This window comes from Sparassis crispa, assembly GCF_003851025.1.
Source record: "Sparassis crispa DNA, contig_000018F, whole genome shotgun sequence".
Lineage (NCBI taxonomy): Eukaryota > Fungi > Basidiomycota > Agaricomycetes > Polyporales > Sparassidaceae > Sparassis > Sparassis crispa.
Window position 1 is genome coordinate 114,463 of NW_020939765.1, and position 23,165 is coordinate 137,627.

A 23,165-nucleotide genomic window follows, 5' to 3' on the forward strand; every position below is an offset into this window, starting at 1 on the left:
GACGCGTTGCTTTGAACTCGCGGAGTGCGTCGTCTGTCTCTGGGAGCGTTGTCAATTATCCGTCTGCAGGGCGTGGGCCGCAAAGCGAGTGCAATGCGGCAAATTCGAGAGCCTCTGAACACGTAACCACTCCAATATTATCCAGATTGGGACATCGCATCGTTTTGCAGATTTCATATCCGAGTTCTCGTGGCTGACGAACCGGAGTATCCATGCGTTCATATCGAGTCTTGATTAATGCGGCATCGCCTTGCATGCACACACCGACGTCGCGCGGGGACGTGGATATATCTACGAGCTCGCTTATGCCTTCTCGAGTTCACTGTGCAGCAGCGGGGCTTGATTCTGCATGAAATTCCAGCATCGACAATTTGGTCTAGCTTGTATCACCTTGCGTTTTAATTTCACCTGAGAGAGACGTCTTCCGTTTCCCATTCACCGTCTGTTTCTTGGATATGACGTGTCAGCTGTGGTTCCCGCCTTGATTCGGAATTCATCTCCGGTAGTTCTATCTTGTCAGCTGGTCTGGTATCGCGTCACTGCGCGAGGGGACACCGAGTCACCGCAGTTACACAAAAACTCACCAAATCGACGAAGGGAACATCGAAGTGCAGATGCTCAGTTTAGGGCGCTCTTAAGAATCGCTTGGGATCAAGCAAAAAGGTGCATAGGTGTTTCTGAGATGGTCGGACATGAGCTCAATATTTACCCATTTACAGGTGCATTGGGTAGTGGACGAATGGGCTTAAGATCCCCCCGTGTCCTTGCATTGGACTACTATTCTTGAATGGTGCTTACGTGCAGCTTACTCGCATTTCAAAGCGGTCGGTTTGCGCTGAAGTTGCTGGCCGTCAACCGGGCTCTTCAAGATGCCCGTTGCACTCCTGTGCGGTAATATGTATAGCTTTGACCACTATCGTTATCCCTCTCCAGAACGCGATGCTGGCACATGTCGAGAACACTGACCTCGAGGCAGCACCGCAAATCGCCGACCGCAGTCCAGACGTCCTTCGACAGCACGTACTCCACGCCCTTTCCTTACGCCTCGACGTCCTCCACCGACGAATGACCATCCCTGTCGAAATGCTGCTCGATACGTCCGATTTTGAAGTCATTTCGTCGTGTTCATCCCCGCTTGAAGCATCGCCAACACAGACGATATCGATCCCATCTGCATTTGCATGGATCGACGGAGACGAGTTCTCAAAGGATTTCAGGAGGCTCAATCCGAAGGATCCGTACTCTCAACTTTGGAACAAGTTTTGGGGGAATACTTCTCAGTTCGAGGTCACGGAGGTTCAGGAAGGGGCCGCGGCGGTACCTGCTTCGAACAGAGCTGGGGACTCGCCATCCGCTGCAGAACAGGACGATCGCATCCCGGGCTGTCGTGTCCTCGACATTGGTGTCCCTAACCTCATTCTGAGGCTCTTCGTTCGCGCAGACTACATCCGGCTCTTCAACTGTCTCGAGAAACGCCGTCTTGAGCTCACAGGTGCGAATGGGCCGCCGGGACTTCCGGCAGTCGGGATCCTCATGGGTCACCCGGGCGTCGGTGAGTTCGTCATGTTCGGTTGCGGCACCACCTTGTTCTGAGAGGCGTTTGACATATTCATGAAAGAGCATTTGGACGCTTTATGCCCTGATAAGGCGCCTTGCCGGTCGGAAGGCAACGATCCTTCATCGAGGCAAGGAGAATATCCTTTTCGTGCAAGAAGGTGTTTACGAGTTCTGTGACACCAAATTTTACCGGTACTTCGACGCCAACGTGTGGGCGCTCGTAGATTCGGACATAGCTCCGGATGGGCTTCCGCGCTCCCTCGTGAGGCGCGAAGCGGCACTTTTCGTGGTCTTCGCGACGTTCCCATCCGAGCAACGTTGGGAGTGTGTACTCGAGAGTGCGTCTCAAATTCTGGTTACTATGAACCCGTGGACCAGATGGGAGATCCATCAAGCGTACGTTCTTTGGTATATCTCGCCGTTCTGATAATCTGATATTGACTGGCCTTGTGCAGTGCACTGGCGCAGGGATCCGTCGATCTTAAGAGCGTCGACGAAGCGTTTGATCTTCTCGGTCCCCTTCCAAGGCTATGCGTCGATCTTCCCTTACGCCCGAAGGACTTCGAGCGCTACAAGGCGCATCTCGAGCGCACACTTTCAGGCAGGTCGTCTTGGAATCCCCCATCCTGCTTGATCGAATCCGGTGCGCTGCACGTGGACAAGTCGCTGCCGCTCAATCTGGTAGTGGTCAGCCGTGCTGAACGCAACGATGTGGAGAGCGAGATGAGCCTACCGCTTATTACGCGATATGTCGCCCGTAGGCTTGCTGCCATTTCTGCTTTCAACGGTCATCTTTCTCAGAAAGATGATGTCCAGGCTTACAAGTTCTTTACGACCCTCCCCGATGCGCATTCTCTTGATGCTCTCCTCTGGGATGTTCACGCTAGAAAGGCCCTCAAATTCTCATCTCCGAGCATCTACTTGTCTGAGATGCGCCGACGGGAGAAGAATTCCAGGAGCTTCCGTCTGGACAGCACTACATCCTCATTCAGCCACTGGTTCTCGCTATCGTACAAAGAGCGTTTCTATGTTGATGAGGACCTCAAAGATCTGGAACGCGACACACAATACCTCTCGCTCGATAACGGGCAACAACTATTCCATTCTTTCTGTATTAGGAACGGCTTTCTGTACATTTTCCGACTCACCATGGCGGCGGAGGAACACGTCGACCTTGGACTCCTCCACTTTTTTGCCGGACGTGGGGGAGTGCCTGAGGTTGACAAGTGGCGGTTTGTGTTCATGGTTCCGTACGGTCATCAGATGTCTTGTATCGTACCGCAAGACGAGAACCTGGCGCAGATCGTGTTTTACACGCAACAATACTCTCTCCCTTAGGTTTGATTCGCTGTAATGCTCACATGCTTTCGGTGTAGATAGATCGTGTTGTCGATGTTCTTGTTCGTAGCTACTCTCCACTCGCACTGTATACGTAACATAGTAGGGTGTGTCTGAGATGCACTAGTCAAATATATATAGCATGAACGCAGTCAAGACCATTACTTCCGCGAGAGACGCATCCTCGGGAACACGCGAGTTGACTATCATAGTCAGTGTCACAGCTAGATGCCAGATCGACGATCGTTGCGTGTTGCGCGCGAACAAGTACCGCGCAGACGTCGACACTAGCTAAATCCTGCTCAGTACTTCACCGTGAAGATGGCTGCGCCTGGTGAAGCTGTTGAGTTTCGAACGTGCTTTCCTGGAGTACGTCGTTCGAAGTCTGGATCGCTTGATCCAAGCGAAAAAGTGGCTGGGTGTTTCTGTGCTACATAACTATACGCTGAGCTCAATATTTGGTCATTCACAGCCAGGTGCAGTGGGCAGTTGATGAATGAGCTTCAGATCGCCGTTGTCTTGTCACAATTGCCATGGACTACAATACATCGGGCTAGTGTACGCGTTCCTGAGTCTTCCCCGCGTTTTAAGTTGATGCCGCACATGTCCACATGTTCTTTTCTCACTTGCAGTTCAAAGAGGTCGGTGCTGTCAAGTTGCTTGCCGTTGTTCGTTGCAGTGTCGTCCGAAATCATATTCATGGTTGCCCGTATTTTCATTAACCTTACTCTCATGTGAAGAACACTGACCTCGAGGCAGTGCCGCCAATCGCCGACCGTGATCAGTCGTTCTTCGAAAGCGCTCGAATCATAACCCTGCCTTACGCCTCGAGGTTCTCCAGCGACGAACAAACATTCTTCACTCTGTCGAAATGCTCCCCGATACGTCCGATTTTGAAATCATTTTGTCGGACTCGTCCTCATTGAACACGTCGCCAGCACAGACTCGATTGATATCAATCCCGTCTGCGTTTGCATGGATCGATGCAGAGGAGTTCTCAAAGGATTTCAGGAAGCTCAGTCCAAAGGATCCGTATTCTCAGCTTTGGGATAGGTTTTGGGGGGACGCCTCTCAGTTTGAGGTTACTGAGGTTCAGGAAGGTCCCATGGCGGACGCAGCTCCTTTGAATGGAGCTGAGGACTTGGCATCCACTGCAGAAGAAGAAGATCGCCTTTCTGGCTGTCGTATCCTCGACATTGGTGTTAGGAGCTTCATCCAGAAGCTCTTCATTCGCGCAGATTACATCCGGATTTACGATCGCCTTGAGGACCGCCGCATAGAGCTCACTAGTGCGAATGGTCCTCCGGGGCGTCCGGCGGTGGGCATCGTCACAGGTCACCCTGGTGTTGGTGAGTAGCATCAGTTGGCATAAGACCTTGTTTTCGTCTGGTTCATCGTATCTTCAGGTAAGAGCATCTGGGTGCTGTATGCCTTAACAAGACGCCTTGCCGAACGGAAGCCGACCATTCTGCACCGAGGGATGGAGCACTTCCTCTTCGTGGAGGAAGGCGTGTATGAGTTCACTCAAACGAAATATTACCGGTACTTTCGCGAGGACGTCTGGGCTTTGGTCGATTCGGATATGGTTCCAGAAGGCCTACCACACTCCATCGTGAGGCGGGATGCCGCAGTCTTCGTTGTCTTTGAGACACACCCATCCTCGGAACGCTGGGAGTGCGTACACGGCATCGCATCTCAAATCATCGTTATGATGAACCCCTGGACGAGCTGGGAGATACATCAGGCGTGAGTAGTCCTGTTGTGGGATTATGTTTATTATCAGCTTACAGGCTGGCATGTGCTTAGAGCACTGGCGCAAGGCTCCATTGACCTCAGGAGCGTTGACAAAGCATTTCATCTCTTGGGTCCCCTTCCGAGCCTATGTATCGACCTTCCCTTAAAGCCTCGTGAAATGATGCTTTATGAAGCTCATCTAGAGCGTACAATTTCGTGCAGGTCGTCTTGGAACCCTCCGTCCTGCTTCCTCGAATCTGGTGCTTTGCAGGTGGACAAGTCGCTGCCGCTCAACCTGGTAGTGATCAGCCGTGCTGAACGCAACGATGTGGAGAGTGAGATGAGCTTACCACTTATCACGCCATATGTCGCCCGGCGACTTACCGCCGCTTATGTTTTCCAAGATTCTAGTTTTCGGAAAAATGATATCCACGCTTACAAGTTCTTTACGACCCTCCCCGACTCTCCTGATCCTGATGCTCTTCTCTGCGATGTTTGCGCTAGAAGGTTACTCAAAATATCAACACCGAAGATCTCCATGTTCGAGATGTCTCGTGTGCAAGACAACGATTCATTACCACCTGCGATGCGCAACCTATTGCTCCAAAAAGCGATTTTCCTTTTGGAGGCCAGTCCATGGTATCGCTCTTTGATCGATTGGTCTGCCGTTCCGTACAAAGAGTATTTCTACATCAATGAAGACCTCAAGGATCTGGAACGCGACATCCAGTTCCTTCCCCTCGATAACCGACAGCAATTATTCCATTCCTTCTGCATTAGAAACGGCTTTCTCTACATCTTCCGACTCACCACGGCGGCGGAGGAACACGTTGACCTTGGACTCCTCCGCTTTTTTGCTGGACGTGGGGGAGTGCCTGAGGTTGACAAGTGGCGGTTTGTCTTCCTGATACGGGGGGACGACAAAATGTCTTGCATTGTAACCCAGGATGAGAAGCTTGCACAGATCACGTTTTATACCCACCAATACACTATCCCTGAGAAATGATCCTAGAGACAATGCCTCGACTTCGCTACACAGAGATAGTAATATGTTCTTGTTCAGAGGATACTTTACGCTCCATCTGTAGCAGATAGTCAGCACACCAAGACCGTTGCTTTCGACAAAATATACTGAGTCTAGCAAACCTAGACTGACATTTCGCTTCAAACCTTCAAGCTTCAAGCTTCAAGCTTCAGCTTCAAGTCCGACTATAAACTCGTCCTGGGAAGCGTGCTCACCAACCACAACCAGTGTCATAAATGTCTGCTCGTTCGGATGTGACCAGAATATGTGACATGGAACACCGCAACTCGTTGTCAAAGGTAAGCAGATACGTCCTGCCACAGAATACGATTCGCGACGTCGTCGATTGCGTGCGCTGGATACAAGTGGCCATTCGGTTGCACTTGCGAGAACCTATCACGCCTCCAGCTTTCCAAAACATGCCGGGGCGCCCACACAGTCGGGACGCCGCATGCCGTCTCCTCTGTCGTCCTCATCCTCAGGTACTCAATGACGCCGCGCAAGCAACCCAATCCTGTGCGTACATGGACGCCGACGCGCGGCGCCCCTCCTGCCTCCGCTCGCGGCGCGGATCTCGCGCAAGTCGTCGTGTGCGCGATGCAGCTGCGCTATCTCCAAATCCTCGAGACGTATCTGCCACTCGTGGATGCCTTCGCCATGTGCGAGACCCTCAGGCTAGTCTGGCTCATCAGGTGTTAGCCGCGCGTGTCTGTCATGCTGGAGGAGCTACCCGCTCGAGGTCCTCCTGACATTCGACGCTCAGCCCGTCGCGGGGGCCGCTGCCCTTGTCGCTCGCAGCACGGAGACGCTTCACGTCCTCCAATTGGCGTGGTGTCCGCTGGGCGCGTTCGCGAACCTGACGTGGCTTGCCATTCACACGTTGCAGATGTGCCGGCCTGCGGACATGGGCGTGCTCGGCGTGTTCCCCATGCTGCGCACCCTGACGCTTTGAGATGGGGTTCTGTTCCTGGGCACACCGGGGGCGATGTGAAGAAGGTGTAGCCCGACTTGGATTACGTCGAGGTACATCCGAGGGCGGCCTACCCCAAGGATCTGTCCTATGAGCCGCCTGTCCCTCGCGTACTCCATGATCACCGCGTTCTCCGAGTTCATCGCGTTCATTCAGCAGGCGTTCCCCGTCGTGCTCGCTTGCGCGTCTAACCTGCAGGGGTGCTCGACGTCGACACTGGAGGAGCTCGCAAGTACGGCGCCGCGGCTGTAGTACCATCAGTTTACCTTGCGTCGTGTTGGTGCGCTAGATCCGTACGCATACGACGCCATCGCGGACTGGATGGTGAGCCGATCCCCCACTAGTATATCTTTCGTGCGCTTATGAGTCGGCTTCGCAGGGGCGCATGACTATCCTCCGCGCCCTCCCGCTCGTCGGATCGCTACTTTCGCGCCCTCTACCAGACGGGCTGTAAGAAGAAGCGAAGACGCCACTAACACAGCTACAAAAGCATAGAAAGACTGGGAACGAGCCGCTTACGCACTCGGTAGATGGCACTGGCCATGCGGAGGGTGAAGTGGATGTCCACTCACAGTCCTGTGATGATTCTTGGGAAGGCCATGCGATACCCACCGCAAACGCCTGTCAACTCAAACCATCAGTAAACGGTGTGGACAGTGGGTCACGCTAGGCGCGAACCCGGGAGACAATGACGTGCTAGTTACCTTCTGGGTTCCCGCAGCAGATAAGGCGACAACGTCGCCCGCACACATCTTACTGGCCTTCAAGACATCGGCGTTGATTATTACACGGCGCGCATCGCGTGATATAGCGACAGAGCCGGTCAGTCCCACAGTGAACTAACGGGAGGAAATAGCAGCCATGTAGACCTTTTCGGGGGCAAGATAAGACCAAGAAAGTAGGTCTATCCTCAGGCTTTGGAGACAAAAAACAGTCAGACGAGTGGTTCGTACCACGAGAGTCCGAACATACGTTACTAGGTATAGAAGGAGGCGGGTCCATGACCGGAGTGCCGAGTGATCAATGTTCACCCTGCTTATGACGGATATTCCTGTCAATGCAAACATCATCAGCTGTTAAATGTTCTTATTTACCTGTGTTAGCGTCTGCTTTTGTTATGTTTGAGCAGTGTGTCTTTCCTCTTCGATTCGGACCAAGAGGCATGCACCGGCAAAATCCGAGACACAGGGGGGTCTCCGAGGCCCTTAACCGGAAATTATTTCCACCTAAGAAACTGCTAGTAGGAGGTGAGTGAAGGCTTATTCGTATGCCCATGCCTTACAGTTGAAACCTATGGCAAAGGAAAGCTTGCAACACCTATCGGGGGGTGGTGTTCGGCCGGCGGTAAGGGGGTGGGGTCGGGGTCGGGCGCTTAGTAGGTGTGATGTCGGGTCACAGAGGTAACAAACAAGTGACTTACTTACGTAATCCTTTTTTGTAGCTCCTCTTTATGGCAGCCACCTTCCATATATAGGGCGTGGGAAATTTTCACGGGGGAGGGGGGGCCTCGGAGGTCCTTAACCGGATTTTCTGACCTCGTGTGCGGAATTTGATTTTTGCATGCCTCTTGATTCGGACATGATTCCCCAGAAATAAGCCACGTGCATCGCGAGGATAAGCGCCTTTGTTAGCGCTTGTCCTGCCGTTGTAATTTCTCGCAGGCTTCACAGGTGGCACTTCCGTTTGTTCATGGGGGCTGGTTTGGTTTTCATATTGCCAGAATGCACATAGGATGGTCTACAAACTTATTATTCTTTCTGAGCTTGTTTTTCAGTCAAGTTCTGGCGACCTCGGAACGATTTGACGAAGAGTTGACGTTACGTCCTCTGCGGGATGGAAAGCTGGCCGCTAGATTCTCTTTCACGACATTACTGAAGGGTGCTACTCCAAGAAATCCGGAGAGTCTCGCAAGTGATGACGAATGTACGTTCATGTGCGAAGTCAAATGGAATTGGTGCGAACTGTAAGCACAGCACAGCATTATACTTTATTCCCTCTTGCTCTGGGTCAGATTCTCCGCGAATATGCAGTCACGGAGCTGCATCTGTCGCTGAACGCGGGGAACTGGAACTATGATACATGGGGCTATCCTGACAAGCCCGGTGTGGGTACCGGGGCAGAGCTCTGGGTGTGGATGGGGGATGGTGCTCCCATATCGTGAGTCCAGTCACTTTGTTGTCACGGCGGATAGTGAATTGAATTCGAAATACTGCTCAGTGTTGACGACCGATGGCAAGGTCTGCGTAATGCTCTTGCCGGACTCTTCTGTGCCTCACTGGGTTCACTGGATGAGCAGCGCACCACGTCACCTACTCTATCGTTCCAACCTGAAGGGTCACTACCAGATTGGAAAGCCCCTCACCAGTTACGCCACGCCACGCTACCATCGGAGCATGTCTGCACCGAAAATCTTACACCATTCCTCAAATTGCTCCCTTGCAAATCGCTCTCAGGCATCGCGCGTCTCCTCAATCCCCATCGCCTCTTTGATGCGGACTGGCATGGATTGGGCGTCAACGTCAGGTATCATCAAAATGCCGGTGTGGAAGTGAGACTAACCTTTCAGGCCGTCTTCGATCCCGTCCGGTTATCCCCCAACAAGCGTAGAGGTTAGCATTTCGCCGCTCCTCCCATGTTATCGGCATCATTGATGACTGAGCTGGCTACGCGTGCGCCACTCAGACTGGTCACTCGACTCGATATTTGACCGCACAATTGATAGAGCGTGCCCGGTTGCACACTCAAGTGAGGTCCGAGTGGAGCTACCTGGGGAGAAATTGTACACGCTCTCCCCTGACCCGTCCGTAATTATAGAGGACCTCGCGATATTTGTGGTGAAAGATAGTGCGTTGTGTCTCTGTGACATATCCAGCTTCGTTAGTGGCAGCTGACCTACCGCCTCGTAGCACAGGACGCGCTGGACATCGCAATGGAATGGCCTGGAGAAGCGACGTTTTCCTATCGTGCGTATGAGCAATTTGTTTTCCTGACGAGTTTATACATTAACGACACAACTCCAGCCTTGTTTGCCGCCGCCGAACCTCTCACACATATGTCCGTGCAGCGCACTCTCAAGGGCTCGAGCCAGTCAGACGCCCGGCTCTCGCTCGTGATCACCAACAACCTCCCAGTGCAGGTCCAAACAGGCTATCTCGAGACGATGCCTTGGCTCGCACAGTTCTATCTCCATACCCTTCGCGTTCGCAGCGATGGTGTCTCGCGTGGTACGTGTACTCGGTCAAGGCGGGCGATCGCCGTCGCCCATGCCAATCTCATGCTCGCGTCCATACATTATACAACTGACATGGGACGGACTGCTTCGCAGACGATCTCGTAACGATCATCTCGTACGCTGCACCTGTCCCGCACGCCCGGCCCACCCTCTTCCAAGCTGCACTGACATTGCCGCCGAAGAGTACGTTGGAAGTTACGATGGACGTTTTGAAGCCATTCTTGCGATACACCGAACATCCACCCGATGCACTGCGTGGCTGGGATCTCCCTCCAGCAGTTCTTGGACCATTTTCCTTCGGCAATCTTTCAGATGCAGATTTGAATATTTCTGCCGCTGCGCTGACGACACTGCGACGGCAGCCGAGGCGGATTTACACGTCAACATTACTGGTCGACCTCGCCACGCCAGACTTCAGTATGCCGTACAATGTCATCATCATAAGCTGCACGCTCATCGCGCTGATATTCGGGAGTGTGTTCAATTTGCTGACGCGCAAATTCGTGGTGGTGTCTGTAGAGAACGAGAGCGGTGCCGGGAAGTCGGATCTATCGTAGTTTGTCCTATCTTTGTTGTTGCACTGTACCACTGAGATGTTCTTAATGTACTCAACAGGCAATAGACCGCATGATTGTTTCACTACTGCTATACAGTGGCATTCAGCTAACCTCAGAGTGTCCTGGGCAAGCATTATGCGGATATTATTCAAGCTCGTTGTCGAAACCTTGAGGCTATGTCGACTTTCTGCCAGTTTCTTTCTCGTGGACACCGGCCGTCGTAGAAGAAGGCCAAATATACCAGTCATCAAAGATGTCTATCACGTCTCTTGCAGTGTTCGGCACAAATTGTTGATCACGCGCCTGCAAGACCTATCCCTTCTGGTGACGAGACCAAGACGGCGATAACAAACACTGAGCGATGCCGAGACTGCTTGCGAAAGGTTGGAGACGAAGCATTGCTGTGAGGTGCATAGAAGAGGGGAGAAATTAGTTTCCGACTGTGTTAGTCTACAGACGACATAAAGACCTTCAGGCTTCGGGCCTGATGGAATTCGAGATTTTCCGGGATCCGACGGAAGTGCACCGGTCTCAAACGAGTCCGTGACTGGGATCCCACTGCATGCAACCGCCTCGAGATATCATCCAGGTTTCTATTCTTCGTGAGCTTCAACTGCGCGACCAGACTGTAAATTGGTAGTAGATTACACAACACGGGCGACGACCGAGTACTGCAGACTGAGATATATATGATAGGTAGAGATGTGCGCCGCAACAGCGGCAGGTACTATCTAATGCGAGGGGTAACTACTTACTCAACAGCATGAAGAAAGACAGTGTCCCGGGTAAATACGAAACAATACAGCATAGTGACGAGTGAGTGAGTGTATGTGTGTGTGGGAGCAAGTCCGATACGAAAGTCCGACGTGAGACCCAAAGAAATAAGGCTCGGTTCGAGATGCAAAAATCAGTAAGGAGCGAAAGAGTGAGAAGAGTCGCTACGACCCAGGAGGCAGCTCAGGCTCGGGTCCCATCCATGTCCTGCGATCGCCGTCGCGTGCAAAGCCCCGAGGGCCACTGGGGGTACGCCGTGGCGTCGTCCGCATGCTCCCGACGCTCCCGATACGGTCGATACTGATGACACTCCCAACGCTGCCCGAGCTCGAGTGGCGGCGGCGGCCAGGGTCGATCCGAGCGCCGCGAGCCGCGGTACCGACACCCGCAAAGCTCGACGGGGGTGCATCGACCGCACCGAATTCTGCCATGCTATTCCACTCGGGTGATACGGCGACAGAGTGCGGCCGCGCGAATTGTACGTACGAGTCATTGCGCGTATGTGAGCTGCTGCGACTATGCGAGTAAGCTCGCGTGTGCGCGAGCAGTGGCATAGCGACGCTCGGCTCACCGCTGGGTGTGCGCTCATGCGAGGAGGGCGACGATAGCCGCGAGTGCGTAACAGGCGGACTCGTCAAGGTCGGGGTTGGGGAAGGGGGCCCTCCGAGTAAAAGTGAGCCGCATGAGTGCAGTGTCTGATATTCGGGGGTGTCGGGAAAATATTCGTTCGTGTACTTGAACGGGAACTCCTCCGCATTCGGGCTAAGGTCCTCTGCAGCCGCGAGTGCGATATTGTCCGTATAATGCGAGGGTACATCCTTCCGACGCGTACTCCCGTTGTACGAGGGGGAGCGAAGCGTGGTGTTGGAGGATGTGAGCGTGTCGAGGTCTGCAGCGGATGTAGGTTGCACCGCGATGTAGGGGATCTCAGGCATCGTGTACCCACCATCCTTGCGGTCACCGTCCTCGAAACGGTGGGGAACACCCCGCCATCGTCGTCGCATGATGAGCCAGCGCACGCCAAATAGGATGAAGCAGAGGGCGGCGAAACATACAAGACCGATGAGGACCTCGACCCCGACGGAGAGTTTTTTCGATGAGCCGCCTATGTTCGCCGTCGGTGCGCCATCGAGGGGCTGGTGGTCCACGCGCACCTGGGTGAATTCAGCAAGCGCGATCGTCGGGTTTGTGAGGCCGAGCAGCCCGAGGCTGGGATTAATCTGGTAGCTGGAGGCGGCATTGGTGTCGTTGGTGGGGAAGGTGCCGTGAGCGTCGGGCGTCTCGTACGCCATCACGGTGTACGTGTTGCGTAAGAACGGGACGCCGAGAATCACGTCTGCGACGTATACTTCGGAACTGCCGAGCAAGGCAGCGTTCTGGATCATGCCGAGGCACATGGAGGGGTCGGAGACAAGGTAGGTAAGGTCGAGGGGATGGAGGGGAATTTCTGGCCGGTCGTCGAGGGTGATCGTCATGTTAAGTGGTGTCGTGCATGGTACATAGTCTGCGGTAGGTCAAGCAGTCAGCAGAAGCAGCACTAAAAAGTAAGGAAATAAAATATACATTGTCCGTCGCTAGCGGGAGAAATGCCAATCGCGCCATAGACGCCGCTCGCGATGTCCGGCATCATCAAAATTACAGGCGTGCCAGAGTCGAGTACGGCGGTGGTATACTGCCCACCATTTACCGGCTCACCAAGGGTCACGGGCATAGCCTTACCGTCGACGTACACGGTAATCGCATGCACGTCGGCCTTCCAGAACAGCGGGCCGGTAGTGTCTGTTGAAGAGAGATCAGCATAGATAATCTTGGAAGGGTCGCTCACGAGCACGTCCGGGTGCATCCCGATGCCGAGCACGGAGGGAACCTTGGACGAGCCGGGACGTGCGAGAGCGAGCGAGATGAACGGCGCCGAAGGGCCAAGGGGGGAATTTGACATCCTGAAGAGATTTGACGCAAAGGCGGCACCGTTGGGAGTGTCTAATGGGGAAATGAGCTGCGCGATTTTGGAGTTCTCTGGGAGCGCGAGGCCGAGAATGCCAGTGAATGCAGACTCGAGCGGCTCGTTGTACACGACGGTGGCGGCGGCTGCAGAGGTTATACGATGAGATCCAGTACTTCTACAGGCACAGCAAATTAAGAGGATAGACTCGTCCCGAGGAGGATCTGTCCATAAGGTAAGAACGTACCTAGTGCCTGCGCACTGATGTTGTACCCTCCCACCTTCACACTGTCCCACACAACCGGCCCGCTGACCTCCCCCTCCGCATATGAGATCGTGAAGATTGCTCCCGAAGACTTGGACGAGGACGGGTCGTAAAGGTTCCCACCTGTTTGGCCGCAGGCGGAGGTAGAACAGGAAGATGATGCGATCCACTAGAATTTTACCTTAAGCTAGATAGAGATAATGAAGCGCGAAAGACTCACCAAATCAGATGAACCAGTGTCGACCTGCAGAGACAAATTCTGTTGCTGATGTCCGACGAGAATAGGAACAGTATATACACTGCGAGACGCGCGTCAGCTCTAAAATTGCACAAGAACACGGAGGCGTTGTGGGCGACAAACACCACGGTGCATGATGGTAAATTGAGCAGCAGCACCTGCGAAGGTGGCGAAATCATGGAGAGAAGTTAACTCACGCTTGGTACATGGAGTCTTCGAGCAATTGCAAAGGGACTACGATGCCCGCATTTGCGCCTGATCGCTCGAGGACAGTGTCGCGCTCCTTGCCCTTCCATGCACGCGACTTTGACGCGGATCTGAGAACGCTCATGCAGAGAAGGGTGTGTGGTGGAAGAGTTGGTTCTGACAAGAAACCGAGCGGCCACGGAGAATGGGATAGGAAGGGGATATGAAGGAGAGAAGGACAAACGACAGTGGTCAGGAGGGGAGCATTTGGGTTGTTGGCTGGACAGGCCGAGTCGTAGCAGTAGCGCGTCTGTCCGCGTCTAGCGCCCACCCTCCTTCGTTCCCGCGCAAGTCATCCTTCCTCCGTATGTTTTTTCTCCTCTTCCCTCGATATTTCATGTCGTTTGCTTGTTTCCTAACCGTCCTTGTTCTGTGCTCGAAGTCAACCTTCCGGCACAACTCTGAGCGACAGTTCTTGTCTCGTTTCCCGCGTTTTCTCGTATCGGCTTCGGTTCTCCGGTGGGGCACTCAACAAAGTCCGCGCTTGTCTCTGGGTTTCGTACACGGTCAACGTCGATGTCCCTGGTTGCGCTGCCTGTGTGCTGCGATCTGTTCTGCCATGGCCGCGACAGATGGGCGGGTTCTCGTAACAAACTTGCCTGTCGTCAAACAACCCTCAGCGGAATATGCACCTGCGGTCCTGCACTTGCTTGTCTGTGCGCGTCCGAGGCCTGATCCCGTGGTCGTCCGAGTCATCTCTCGTTACTGTACAAGTCTCGGCGCCTTCGAGGGTTCTCTTGGCAGATGAATCCGGCCCCGATTCACCTCGGAACATTCTACCCTTTGGCGACGATCCTCCTTATCGAATCACATTGATCGTTGCTTCTCTCCGAGAATACAGGACTCGACTTTCGACGCAATGCGTGTTGTTGCTTGCGCAACAAGTTGCGTGCGCCGCGAACGCGACACTGCTCATGCTGTCGTACGAGTGACAATAATATAGGATTTATTACCATCCTGTGAACTAACTTATGGTAGTCGCAACGTCTCCCATTCAACACGCACTACATGGCAATAACGCGACATTTTGATCTCGGGTATGGATAGATTTCTTCATACCTTCGAATTTGGCGGAGACCGGTGACGGTTTGACAAAGTATACCTGCCATCCAGGAATATCTCATGTCGAGCGGGCATAATTGACTGCACAGGAAATTCAGTCATGGTTACCTCGGGCAACCTTCCGGATGCAGCAAAGATGACCTGTAGCATTCATAGTCGGTCAGACCAATGTGTAATGGCCGTGTCACAGTGAACGTGTTCCAAACATGACGTGAGAAAAGTAGGTAAGTTACCCCAATTGAGGTCCACGGCGCGAACGTGCTGTGATGTATGTCTGTGGGGCCTAAGCGATAAGACGCTCCACCCCGCCAGACAAGCAACAGCAGGGAACAAGCGCAGTCTGATCATGTCTGTGTGGCGCACGATGAGGCTTCGTGAAAATACAGTGAGACATATTGATTTCACGGGCTCACCGCGGGGACACGATACGATCTTACTATCGTCATCACCAGAGTTGGACGAAGAAATATCACAAGAGATAGAGGAAGCGGGACGCACCGCAGCCAAATTTCCATTCAGCAAGTGCTAACTGAATGTACGAATCGGTCGGGGAGAGGTTTTGTAGAATATGAGGACCGACGAATACTTAGGGATCGAACGGCGAGAGGGCGAGGTCACTCTTCGCCATGAAAAATTCGCTTCGACTGATGTTTCGCCAGTGGAAGCTTAGTCGGCATGCGCAGATGAGCAGAAATCTACAGGGCTGTCCTTCACAGCTCAACATTCAATCTCGATTGTCGACTTAGAACACGAGAAGAAAGTGTATACTGGTGAAATAGCGGTAGCTGCCATAACAGTGGTAGCACCGACCCAGACAGGAGTTAAACACAATCGAGAAGTTGAGGTTGCGAGAGAGCCAATCATGGACGTACCGAAAGATTACTGTCAAGCAGCCGGCGGATGAATTGGATTCCATCGCCGTCGAAGAACGAGACCGCAGAATTGAATAAGTAGTACGCACCAGCAGTCGGCTACAGCTTAATAGCATTGTGACAGTGGCTTGTGAACGAACCCTACAACCCACCTTCCACACCCGCGGACTGCGAGCAGGACGCACGACTAATGCCGCAAGTTCTCTGTGCCGCTGAGACGGGGTCTAGAGCAGAGCCACGTGGATGTTCGCAAAAAAATAGAGGGCCCGCGGCAAAGCCACTTGCACGGAGAGCTTGTTCCCCTGTTCAACTGGTGATTGCAGTCGGCTGTTGGGATCTAAAACTGGGTAAGAACAACGGAAGCGGACAATTTGAGCATGTGACGCATCGACTTAGCCGGCGACATACCCTCGAGAATGCAAACCAGATACCTTGTAGATGAGCTAGGAAGATGGAGCCGATAGGAATGCAGACAAGCACGCAGACAGACTTTGTCGCCCTATCAAAGCCGCGCCGTCTTTGAATTGGAATCCGAGTCCCATTGCATGCTGCATTCCGGGATAATCGGAAGGTGAGATCACTGCGAGATTTGAGGGACTCGGAGTTCTCATCCGCTGAGGACACACTACTATTGAACGACGTACCATCGTGGGCATCTGCAACGCTGTGGGAATCTCCACGCGATGAAGGTGGCACCCTGAGCTGTGTTGTCGCACGAATATAACGTTTAGCTAGTCAACGTTTCGACTCGAGGAAATGCGCTCGAAGAAACGCCCATCTAAGCGCCCATGATCAGGAGCTTGCACCGAACACCCCTCTCCAGGCCGCTGCGAGCAAGCGTTTCCACCTTCTTGTTTTCTCCATATTCTTTGGCAGCATCTGACACGAGCACCAGCATGACAACTGCACCCGACACCGGTTCTTATAGCACATCCAGAGGGCGGGGCCGTGGACGGGGTCGGGGGCGTGGCGGAAGAGGTCGAGGGCGAGGGAGAGGCGATGTCTCCGATGAAATCTTCGGAGAAACGCAACAACAGAGAACGCCAAAGCCGCGGTTGACTCACTGTCAGTTATGATTTGTCTGGCTCGTAAGGTGTATTCTTGATGTCACCACTTCTACGCGCAGTCTTGGCCCTCCCTATCGTGAGTAACCCGTTTCGTTCCATTCCGAGACTCTAATCATTTGCCCTATTTACAGGGACATCACAGTGGTCTCCGCGATAGTATCTCCACTTTTACAGATGCATTGCTTGCCGCATCGCCGGCTATACCTGGCCTCGACGGATCTATCGTTATTCCCGCGCGCCGGCTGCACTTCACGCTCGGCGTAATGGCGCTCAATGACGCGGATGCAAGCATAGCAGAAGCTGCATCGGCACCGGCGGGTGATTCGCCACCTTCTCCACCACGGTCGCTACCAAAAGCTGTTGCGCTTCTGGAAGAGATTCGGCCCTTGCTCATGAAGATGCTAGAGGGTGAACAGCTGCGAGTCGCGCTCAACAGCGTGGACATCATGACACCGGAGAAGCGTGACCTCGAGCGAGCGCATGTGATGTGGGTTGGACCGACGCCGGGGACCGAGGACTTCAAGAAATTGAAACAAGTGTCCGGTGCGTCGACGGCCGTTATATAATTCTTCTTTTTTGTTCTAGGCTGATGCTGTAGCAGATTTTGTGCACAAGACGTTCAAGGATGCTGGGCTGGTCGTAGACGACAGGCGTCCACTAAAGGTACGCATCGTGCGTAGCTTGTTCGCCTGAATCTCGAGCTCATTATATGCTATAAAGCTCCATTGTACTGTCCTCAATACTGTCTACCGCAAGCCGCGTGTCAAAGTGCGCACTCCATTTTCATACGCGTCCATTCTCGCCTCGGAACCGCTACAAGCTGTCTCGGCGACACCGGTAATGGGTATTGCAACGGCTCAGGCTGGATCACAGTCTCCGATTCGGGGGCCGCGATCGGTAGATTTTGGAGAGTGGGCTGTGGAAGAGGTACAGATATGCGAGATGGGGAGCTGGGGGCCTGAAGGTGAGTATGTGTGTGTCGGGCGGTGTCCTCTCGTGTAAAATTGGAAGCTTTGACTTCCACACTATGTTTGTGAGAACCTTCTTCAGTTTACTCATTTAATTTTTCTGGTTTGCGCTATTGTCGTCTCTCACCAAATAAATATTGTCGTTTGTACTTTCAACGTGACGGAGAGCTATACTTACGGCGTGACGCGACGCGTCTAGTCACGCGTTTCGCGGAGCGAACCGTGGCTGGCAGCCTGAGCCTCCGAGTCATCGTTGGGCCTACACGGTATTTGTCTGCTCTATAACATCCTCCTCTTGCTCGGACATACATCCTGTGGTTGAAGTTGACGAGGTACGCTGCCAGAGATGAGTTTCATTGTTGCATTTACGTGGAACGATTCATGACCTGTTTTCATCGGTCTCGGACAATTCACTATTACAACTCCAAGAATGGCATTCTACAACGTTAGCACAGCTGCTCGCCTCGCCGAGCAAGCCTCTCCCTCGGTCTCCGTCGAAAAGGGCACATATCGTATACGCGTGCCCTCTCCGCAGGCTCCATTAAGGCGCCGGCGGCGTCCGCGCCACACTCCATCTGCGACGATAGAGAAACAGATGGCGCTCTTGGTCATCTTCCTCGTCTGTGCGACCATTACGTGCTTCGGTGCCGCGTACTATCTCTTCATGACGAGGTGGGATGCTCCGGCATTTCCTTCTTCTGTAGTCGACGATTCTGACTCTATTCTTCTCCCTCAAGTCGACGTCATCGGTTCTAACACGTCTTCATTACTAGTTTCTCTACCTGGCGTTAGCGTCGAGTCTGTGCCTGGGTCTGTATCTGAGGTGGAGAAGCCCGTGGGTGGGAGAGTTATTTGGCCTATTTGCCGCACAGCGGTTTCCATAATCAACGCATCGTTTTCGAAAATGGTCTTGTTCTGTCGCGTCTGCTCAATCGTACTCTGCTTGTCCCTCCCGTGCGTCTGTCCAGCAAACCACTCACTTACCAGCCGTTCGATGTGGTTCCCGACCTACTCGTCAATGACACCAAAATCGGCTTCGAGCGCTGTGATCCAGCCGCAAATGGATGATAAATGGGCACAACACTGCGCAGCCTACGCGGAATATACACACACTCCCTGGGACTGGCTCGTCGACCTCACGCCGATCAAGCAAGAACAGCGGCTGCTTCGTCAGTGGAACTTCACGGACGCGTGGCTCTTGGACCATCTGAAGATCGGCGCGAACGACACCTTCGCACTGTGCGACACGAAGCGGACAGACTACAGCTTCCAGGAATTTACGGCCTTCAAGACCACGCTCGGGCGCAAGTACCAGCACCCCCAGCACCTCTCCACCCTCGCGCACCGCCCGGAGCGCCTCCAGCTCGGCACACTCTTTAGCTCATCCCGCCTGCACCGCGATCGCGGGAATGTGCGCCTGTGATCGGCGTTCGCAAGACGATCGCATTCGCGAGCCCACGGCTGATGGACGTGGCGAAGGCCATCCGGGACGAGCTGGGAGGGATGTACTTTGGTGCGCACGCTCGACTCGGGGACAGACTCTTTCCTCGACAGGGGAGAGGCCAGTGTCCGGCTCGTCTGGTGGAAGCTGCTTTAGGCAATGACTTTCACTACTGAAGGGATTTCCGAGCTCGAACGAGTGCTGGTGCTCAACCACATGGAGTCAAGACGACCTCGACGACCTCGACAATCGGGCTCCACCGTATATTCCACCCGACATCCCATCCCTGCGTGTCCCACATCCCTACCTGCATTGTCCAATCCTCCGCGCTCTCCTAAGCTCACCTGCGCAGTTCACCTGCATGCACCAGTGGCCCGCAGGCCGCAGCCGACTGCCCCTACTTCATACGTCACTCTTTCTCGCGACAGATGCGGTCATCCCATGGAATTCGACGCTTCTCGTGCATTCCACACGTACATTCCCATCTACATTCTTCCTCGAGGATTTCTCTGTGCAGACAGGTGCGCTGAACTCGCCCCGATGTGCACGCGACGGCGTGGCGCTGCGGGAGTTTATGCTCTCGTTCCTCGAGGCTATGGTTGCGGGCCGCACGTTGGACGTCATCGGCACGGAGGGATGTACATTCAGCTCGTTTGTAAAGACGTGCTGTGGCGAACGTATGATGGGTGAGAGATCGTGCTGAGAGGGTGATCCGGGTGATCCTTGATATCTTGTTCGATAAATCGTACAGTAGACTATACATACCAATGTAATATAACCCGGCCGGCGAATGTCAAGGTTCACGAAACAGGGTGCCGGGTGCGACGGGGCCCAACTTCCGACAAGGTTATACATGCAAGAATTTTCAGTTTGTCGACGAGAGACATGTATCTCGTCGACATGCCAGTACCTACTGCACGAACTTTGTACAATACATACATAGCGTAGGGAGCATCAGCGGTCATCACGACGTGAAGGCCATTGGCAGTGATGGCTATCAAAGACGCCGTGCTCGTCTACAATCTGTATGTGCGAGATCAGGAAGGGATTCTTCAAAGGGATTGGGGGGTGCATGCCTTCTCGCCATCTGTCGCTCTTTCTCCTCCTCTGCATACACGACATCCGGGTCACGATTCTTGACCTCTGGGAGGAGTAACGTGAACACTGTACAAGCTCGTCAACATCAGGCCCAAAGACCGCGGTGAAATACACGAACCTGCTCCAGCGATACAGCATCCAAAGAAAACTATGCGTGCATCAGTATCAAATAAATGAAGACATGCAGTCACGAAGGGCACACACTCCAGAGTACGGCTGGCGTGCCGATTTTAGTCGTGAGAGCATTGAACGCGAGCGCAGAGACGATGGCGCCCGCCTTGCCGCACGCGGCGGATATGCCGTGCGCAGACGCGCGGAAGCGTGTGGGGAATACCTCAGCTGGGTACATGTACGTGGTTCTGAGTGGCTGGGAGTTAGCACATGGGCTGTCATTGAGGGACTCGATGAACATACGCGTTGGCTCCGAAATTAAAGAAGAACTGGGTGTATGACAATGTTGTTAACATGTAGTTAACTATCTGTTCTCGGTTTTACTCACCTGGAGCAGAGCGAAGTTGACAATGAAGGCGGCGTGGCTCAGCGTATAGAACTTGCCAGCCAAGATACCAACTAGGTAGCTGCTTCAGCGACAGTGCGCGATTATACTCAAGAAGGGGGACTCACGGAATAGTGCGGCAAAGAAGAAACCTTGTATCTGGATCCACTTGCGGCCGAGCTTCTCGATGGTGAGAATGGTTGCATAGTATCCTGCCGTCACGACATCAGCCGCATGGAACTGTGGTGACAGCGAATGTCATACCAGGGACGAACCCAAGGGCAGTGATGATGAGGTTACCGATGCCAATCTTGAAGAGTCGATTCCACGGCGAGCCGGTCTTACCAGCGAAGCCGATCTCCTCGAGCACGACATTTTGGTTCAAGTTGATCCCGTAGAACCTGCAAATCAACGACATGATGGCGATCGTCAGTGGCGATGTCGTAGCGTGATGCGGTGATGGAATCACTTACGCGATGTCGAGAAGGAACCAGCAGACGCACGTTCCAATGAGGATCTTCAGGTGTCGCCACTCCGAGAAATATCGCACAAAGTCTATCAAAACATCACGCATCACATCAATACCAGTGCGCGCTACAGGATCAGAGACACATACTAGTAAAGTGCCCATGTTTGGCTACCCGCTGTGCAGACTGGGCAACTGCAGGTGGTACGACTTCATTCTGAGACTGCACACTTCGTTCGGTGATGCTGTCCTCCGCGCTCGCGTTCTTCTTGAGATCGTCGGTCGACTTGGTCTCGACGTCCACGTTTTTCTGCGATGCCTCGAATCTCTTCGACTCGGGAAGCGTGAGTCGCTGGTAGAGTGTGGCGAATGCGGGGATGAGTGACAACCCAATCAAAATCCGCCATACTGAATGCATCAATCATCACTGATGAATTTCCGTGGATCAAGACGAGGAAGAACGTGCGCTACTCACCGCCGTCGACCTTGCTCGTCTTGCCTTCGACATCCATGACATGTTTGTAGCAAGCGAGCACGACGATTACTGCGACGCTACCTATGAGCGAGCCCCAGCCCTGGTTGGAAAATATGTACGCGAGCAGTGTGCCGCGGCGCCGCAGGTTCGCGCGGTCGCTCGTCACGGAGGCAGACATGGGGTAGTCACCGCCAATGCCTATTCCAAGAATTATACGAAATACCGATAGCCAAATGAGAGAACCAGAGGGAGAGAGGTCGCCTGACACAAATCCATGAATCGCAAGCGGACTGCAGTACACGACATGCGTACCGGTGGGGTCAGAAATGCTCAAGATAGTAGCAAATATGATAAGGATTAGCTCCTTCCCGTCTGCGAAGAACATACGCTTAGTCACACGACCACCAACATATGGCTGCAATGAACTCACAGACAGCTTTTCGGCCAAAGTAGTCTGCACAATAACCTGGGGGAAATATCTTTAGACAAGGCCGAAGACGTGAGATAGTTGGATGCAACGCACCGAAGCCGAACTGGCCAATGACGCTACCTATGTTAGCACTAGCCTTGAGGAAGCCTTGCAAGCCACCGGGAAGAGCTTTGCCGTTGTAGAGACGGTATTGAAGCATAGTAGAGACCGGCTAGGGACAGGATTCATTGGAGACGGTGACAAAGAAAAAAGGATGCGCTCACGTTAATTATAAATAGGTCGTATGCTGCGAGGAAGACGATCAGACATTTCGAGTTCACCTCAGAACAAGCACGAACCATCTAAGAAAAAGCCAACCTAGACAAGACAGCGGTAAGACGGTGGTCGGTAAATACTTGGGGAGAAGGGAGACGTACGCCAGTGATGCTCAAGAGCTTTACCTCGGGGGAGGTGAGGTACCAAGTAGGCCGGTCATCTCCTTCCTTTTCGTACTCTCCGAGAGATCTGACCGTTTCTGAGGGCATGTCCAGCAGCTAGTACTGAAGAAGAGAAAGATTGAAAAATATTAGTGAGGAGACGACACTGAAGGTAGAGAACGTATATACATACCACCGCCCCCAACGCACGTTCGAGGAGGAGCTGAACCGCCACTCTTCTCCACCGTGACAGCATATGGCAGATCTTGTAAACGAGATCTCATCCGAGATCATATCTCGGGATCATCTTTCCTTCCACTTTCAACACTCCCTCGTCGCCCTTGATCAGCATTCAGACGACTCACATCGCCAAGGCCAAACTGAAACCTGATTTCCCGCCGTTAGTCTTTTTTTTTTCAACTTTGGTGCCTCTGCTACAGTGTAGCCTCGCTTCACCTTAACCCGACATAGCCAGACCTCTGCGCCGAAATCCAAAA

The 23,165-nt window shown here is 53.3% G+C and overlaps 10 protein-coding genes across 10 annotated transcripts; 8 read left to right on the top strand and 2 right to left on the bottom strand.

Annotated features, from left to right (window-relative positions):
* Positions 1–939: 939 nt before the first annotated feature.
* On the top strand, positions 940–2,895 carry SCP_1900450 (hypothetical protein; the record flags this gene model as incomplete). Its single annotated transcript, XM_027765308.1, has 4 exons — positions 940–1,431; positions 1,493–1,552; positions 1,619–1,953; positions 2,013–2,895. The coding sequence occupies 4 exons, from the start codon at positions 940–942 to the stop codon at positions 2,893–2,895; spliced, it is 1,770 nt and encodes a 589-aa protein (XP_027621109.1).
* An 871-nt stretch (positions 2,896–3,766) lies between these two features.
* On the top strand, positions 3,767–5,635 carry SCP_1900460 (hypothetical protein; the record flags this gene model as incomplete). Its single annotated transcript, XM_027765309.1, has 3 exons — positions 3,767–4,244; positions 4,302–4,641; positions 4,702–5,635. 3 exons carry the CDS (start codon positions 3,767–3,769, stop codon positions 5,633–5,635), a joined length of 1,752 nt encoding a protein of 583 aa, XP_027621110.1.
* Positions 5,636–6,142: 507 nt separating this feature from the next.
* Positions 6,143–6,605, top strand: SCP_1900470 (hypothetical protein; the record flags this gene model as incomplete). The annotated part of the gene is made up of 2 exons (XM_027765310.1): positions 6,143–6,312; positions 6,353–6,605. The coding sequence occupies 2 exons, from the start codon at positions 6,143–6,145 to the stop codon at positions 6,603–6,605; spliced, it is 423 nt and encodes a 140-aa protein (XP_027621111.1).
* Positions 6,606–6,713: 108 nt separating this feature from the next.
* On the top strand, positions 6,714–7,077 carry SCP_1900480 (hypothetical protein; the record flags this gene model as incomplete). Its single annotated transcript, XM_027765311.1, has 3 exons — positions 6,714–6,855; positions 6,913–6,947; positions 7,003–7,077. The coding sequence occupies 3 exons, from the start codon at positions 6,714–6,716 to the stop codon at positions 7,075–7,077; spliced, it is 252 nt and encodes an 83-aa protein (XP_027621112.1).
* A 1,267-nt stretch (positions 7,078–8,344) lies between these two features.
* SCP_1900490 (GPI transamidase component PIG-T homolog) lies at positions 8,345–10,412 on the top strand (the record flags this gene model as incomplete). The annotated part of the gene is made up of 7 exons (XM_027765312.1): positions 8,345–8,546; positions 8,597–8,780; positions 8,841–9,232; positions 9,306–9,467; positions 9,530–9,586; positions 9,644–9,847; positions 9,949–10,412. The coding sequence occupies 7 exons, from the start codon at positions 8,345–8,347 to the stop codon at positions 10,410–10,412; spliced, it is 1,665 nt and encodes a 554-aa protein (XP_027621113.1).
* A 938-nt stretch (positions 10,413–11,350) lies between these two features.
* SCP_1900500 (Chymosin) lies at positions 11,351–13,962 on the bottom strand (the record flags this gene model as incomplete). The annotated part of the gene is made up of 5 exons (XM_027765313.1): positions 11,351–12,690; positions 12,750–13,274; positions 13,376–13,562; positions 13,614–13,692; positions 13,829–13,962. The coding sequence occupies 5 exons, from the start codon at positions 13,960–13,962 to the stop codon at positions 11,351–11,353; spliced, it is 2,265 nt and encodes a 754-aa protein (XP_027621114.1).
* A 2,745-nt stretch (positions 13,963–16,707) lies between these two features.
* SCP_1900510 (hypothetical protein) lies at positions 16,708–17,880 on the top strand (the record flags this gene model as incomplete). Its single annotated transcript, XM_027765314.1, has 5 exons — positions 16,708–16,876; positions 16,938–16,954; positions 17,010–17,421; positions 17,480–17,541; positions 17,599–17,880. 5 exons carry the CDS (start codon positions 16,708–16,710, stop codon positions 17,878–17,880), a joined length of 942 nt encoding a protein of 313 aa, XP_027621115.1.
* A 396-nt stretch (positions 17,881–18,276) lies between these two features.
* Positions 18,277–18,602, top strand: SCP_1900520 (hypothetical protein; the record flags this gene model as incomplete). The annotated part of the gene is made up of 2 exons (XM_027765315.1): positions 18,277–18,518; positions 18,584–18,602. The coding sequence occupies 2 exons, from the start codon at positions 18,277–18,279 to the stop codon at positions 18,600–18,602; spliced, it is 261 nt and encodes an 86-aa protein (XP_027621116.1).
* Positions 18,603–18,864: 262 nt separating this feature from the next.
* SCP_1900530 (hypothetical protein) lies at positions 18,865–19,990 on the top strand (the record flags this gene model as incomplete). Its single annotated transcript, XM_027765316.1, has 3 exons — positions 18,865–19,257; positions 19,326–19,359; positions 19,515–19,990. 3 exons carry the CDS (start codon positions 18,865–18,867, stop codon positions 19,988–19,990), a joined length of 903 nt encoding a protein of 300 aa, XP_027621117.1.
* A 313-nt stretch (positions 19,991–20,303) lies between these two features.
* Positions 20,304–22,776, bottom strand: SCP_1900540 (Probable metabolite transporter; the record flags this gene model as incomplete). The annotated part of the gene is made up of 17 exons (XM_027765317.1): positions 20,304–20,310; positions 20,364–20,451; positions 20,504–20,533; positions 20,590–20,744; positions 20,800–20,825; positions 20,885–20,955; positions 21,010–21,093; positions 21,146–21,282; positions 21,355–21,436; positions 21,498–21,755; positions 21,823–22,083; positions 22,135–22,194; positions 22,253–22,288; positions 22,346–22,463; positions 22,516–22,538; positions 22,591–22,609; positions 22,669–22,776. The coding sequence occupies 17 exons, from the start codon at positions 22,774–22,776 to the stop codon at positions 20,304–20,306; spliced, it is 1,563 nt and encodes a 520-aa protein (XP_027621118.1).
* Between the last annotated feature and the right edge of the window lie 389 nt (positions 22,777–23,165).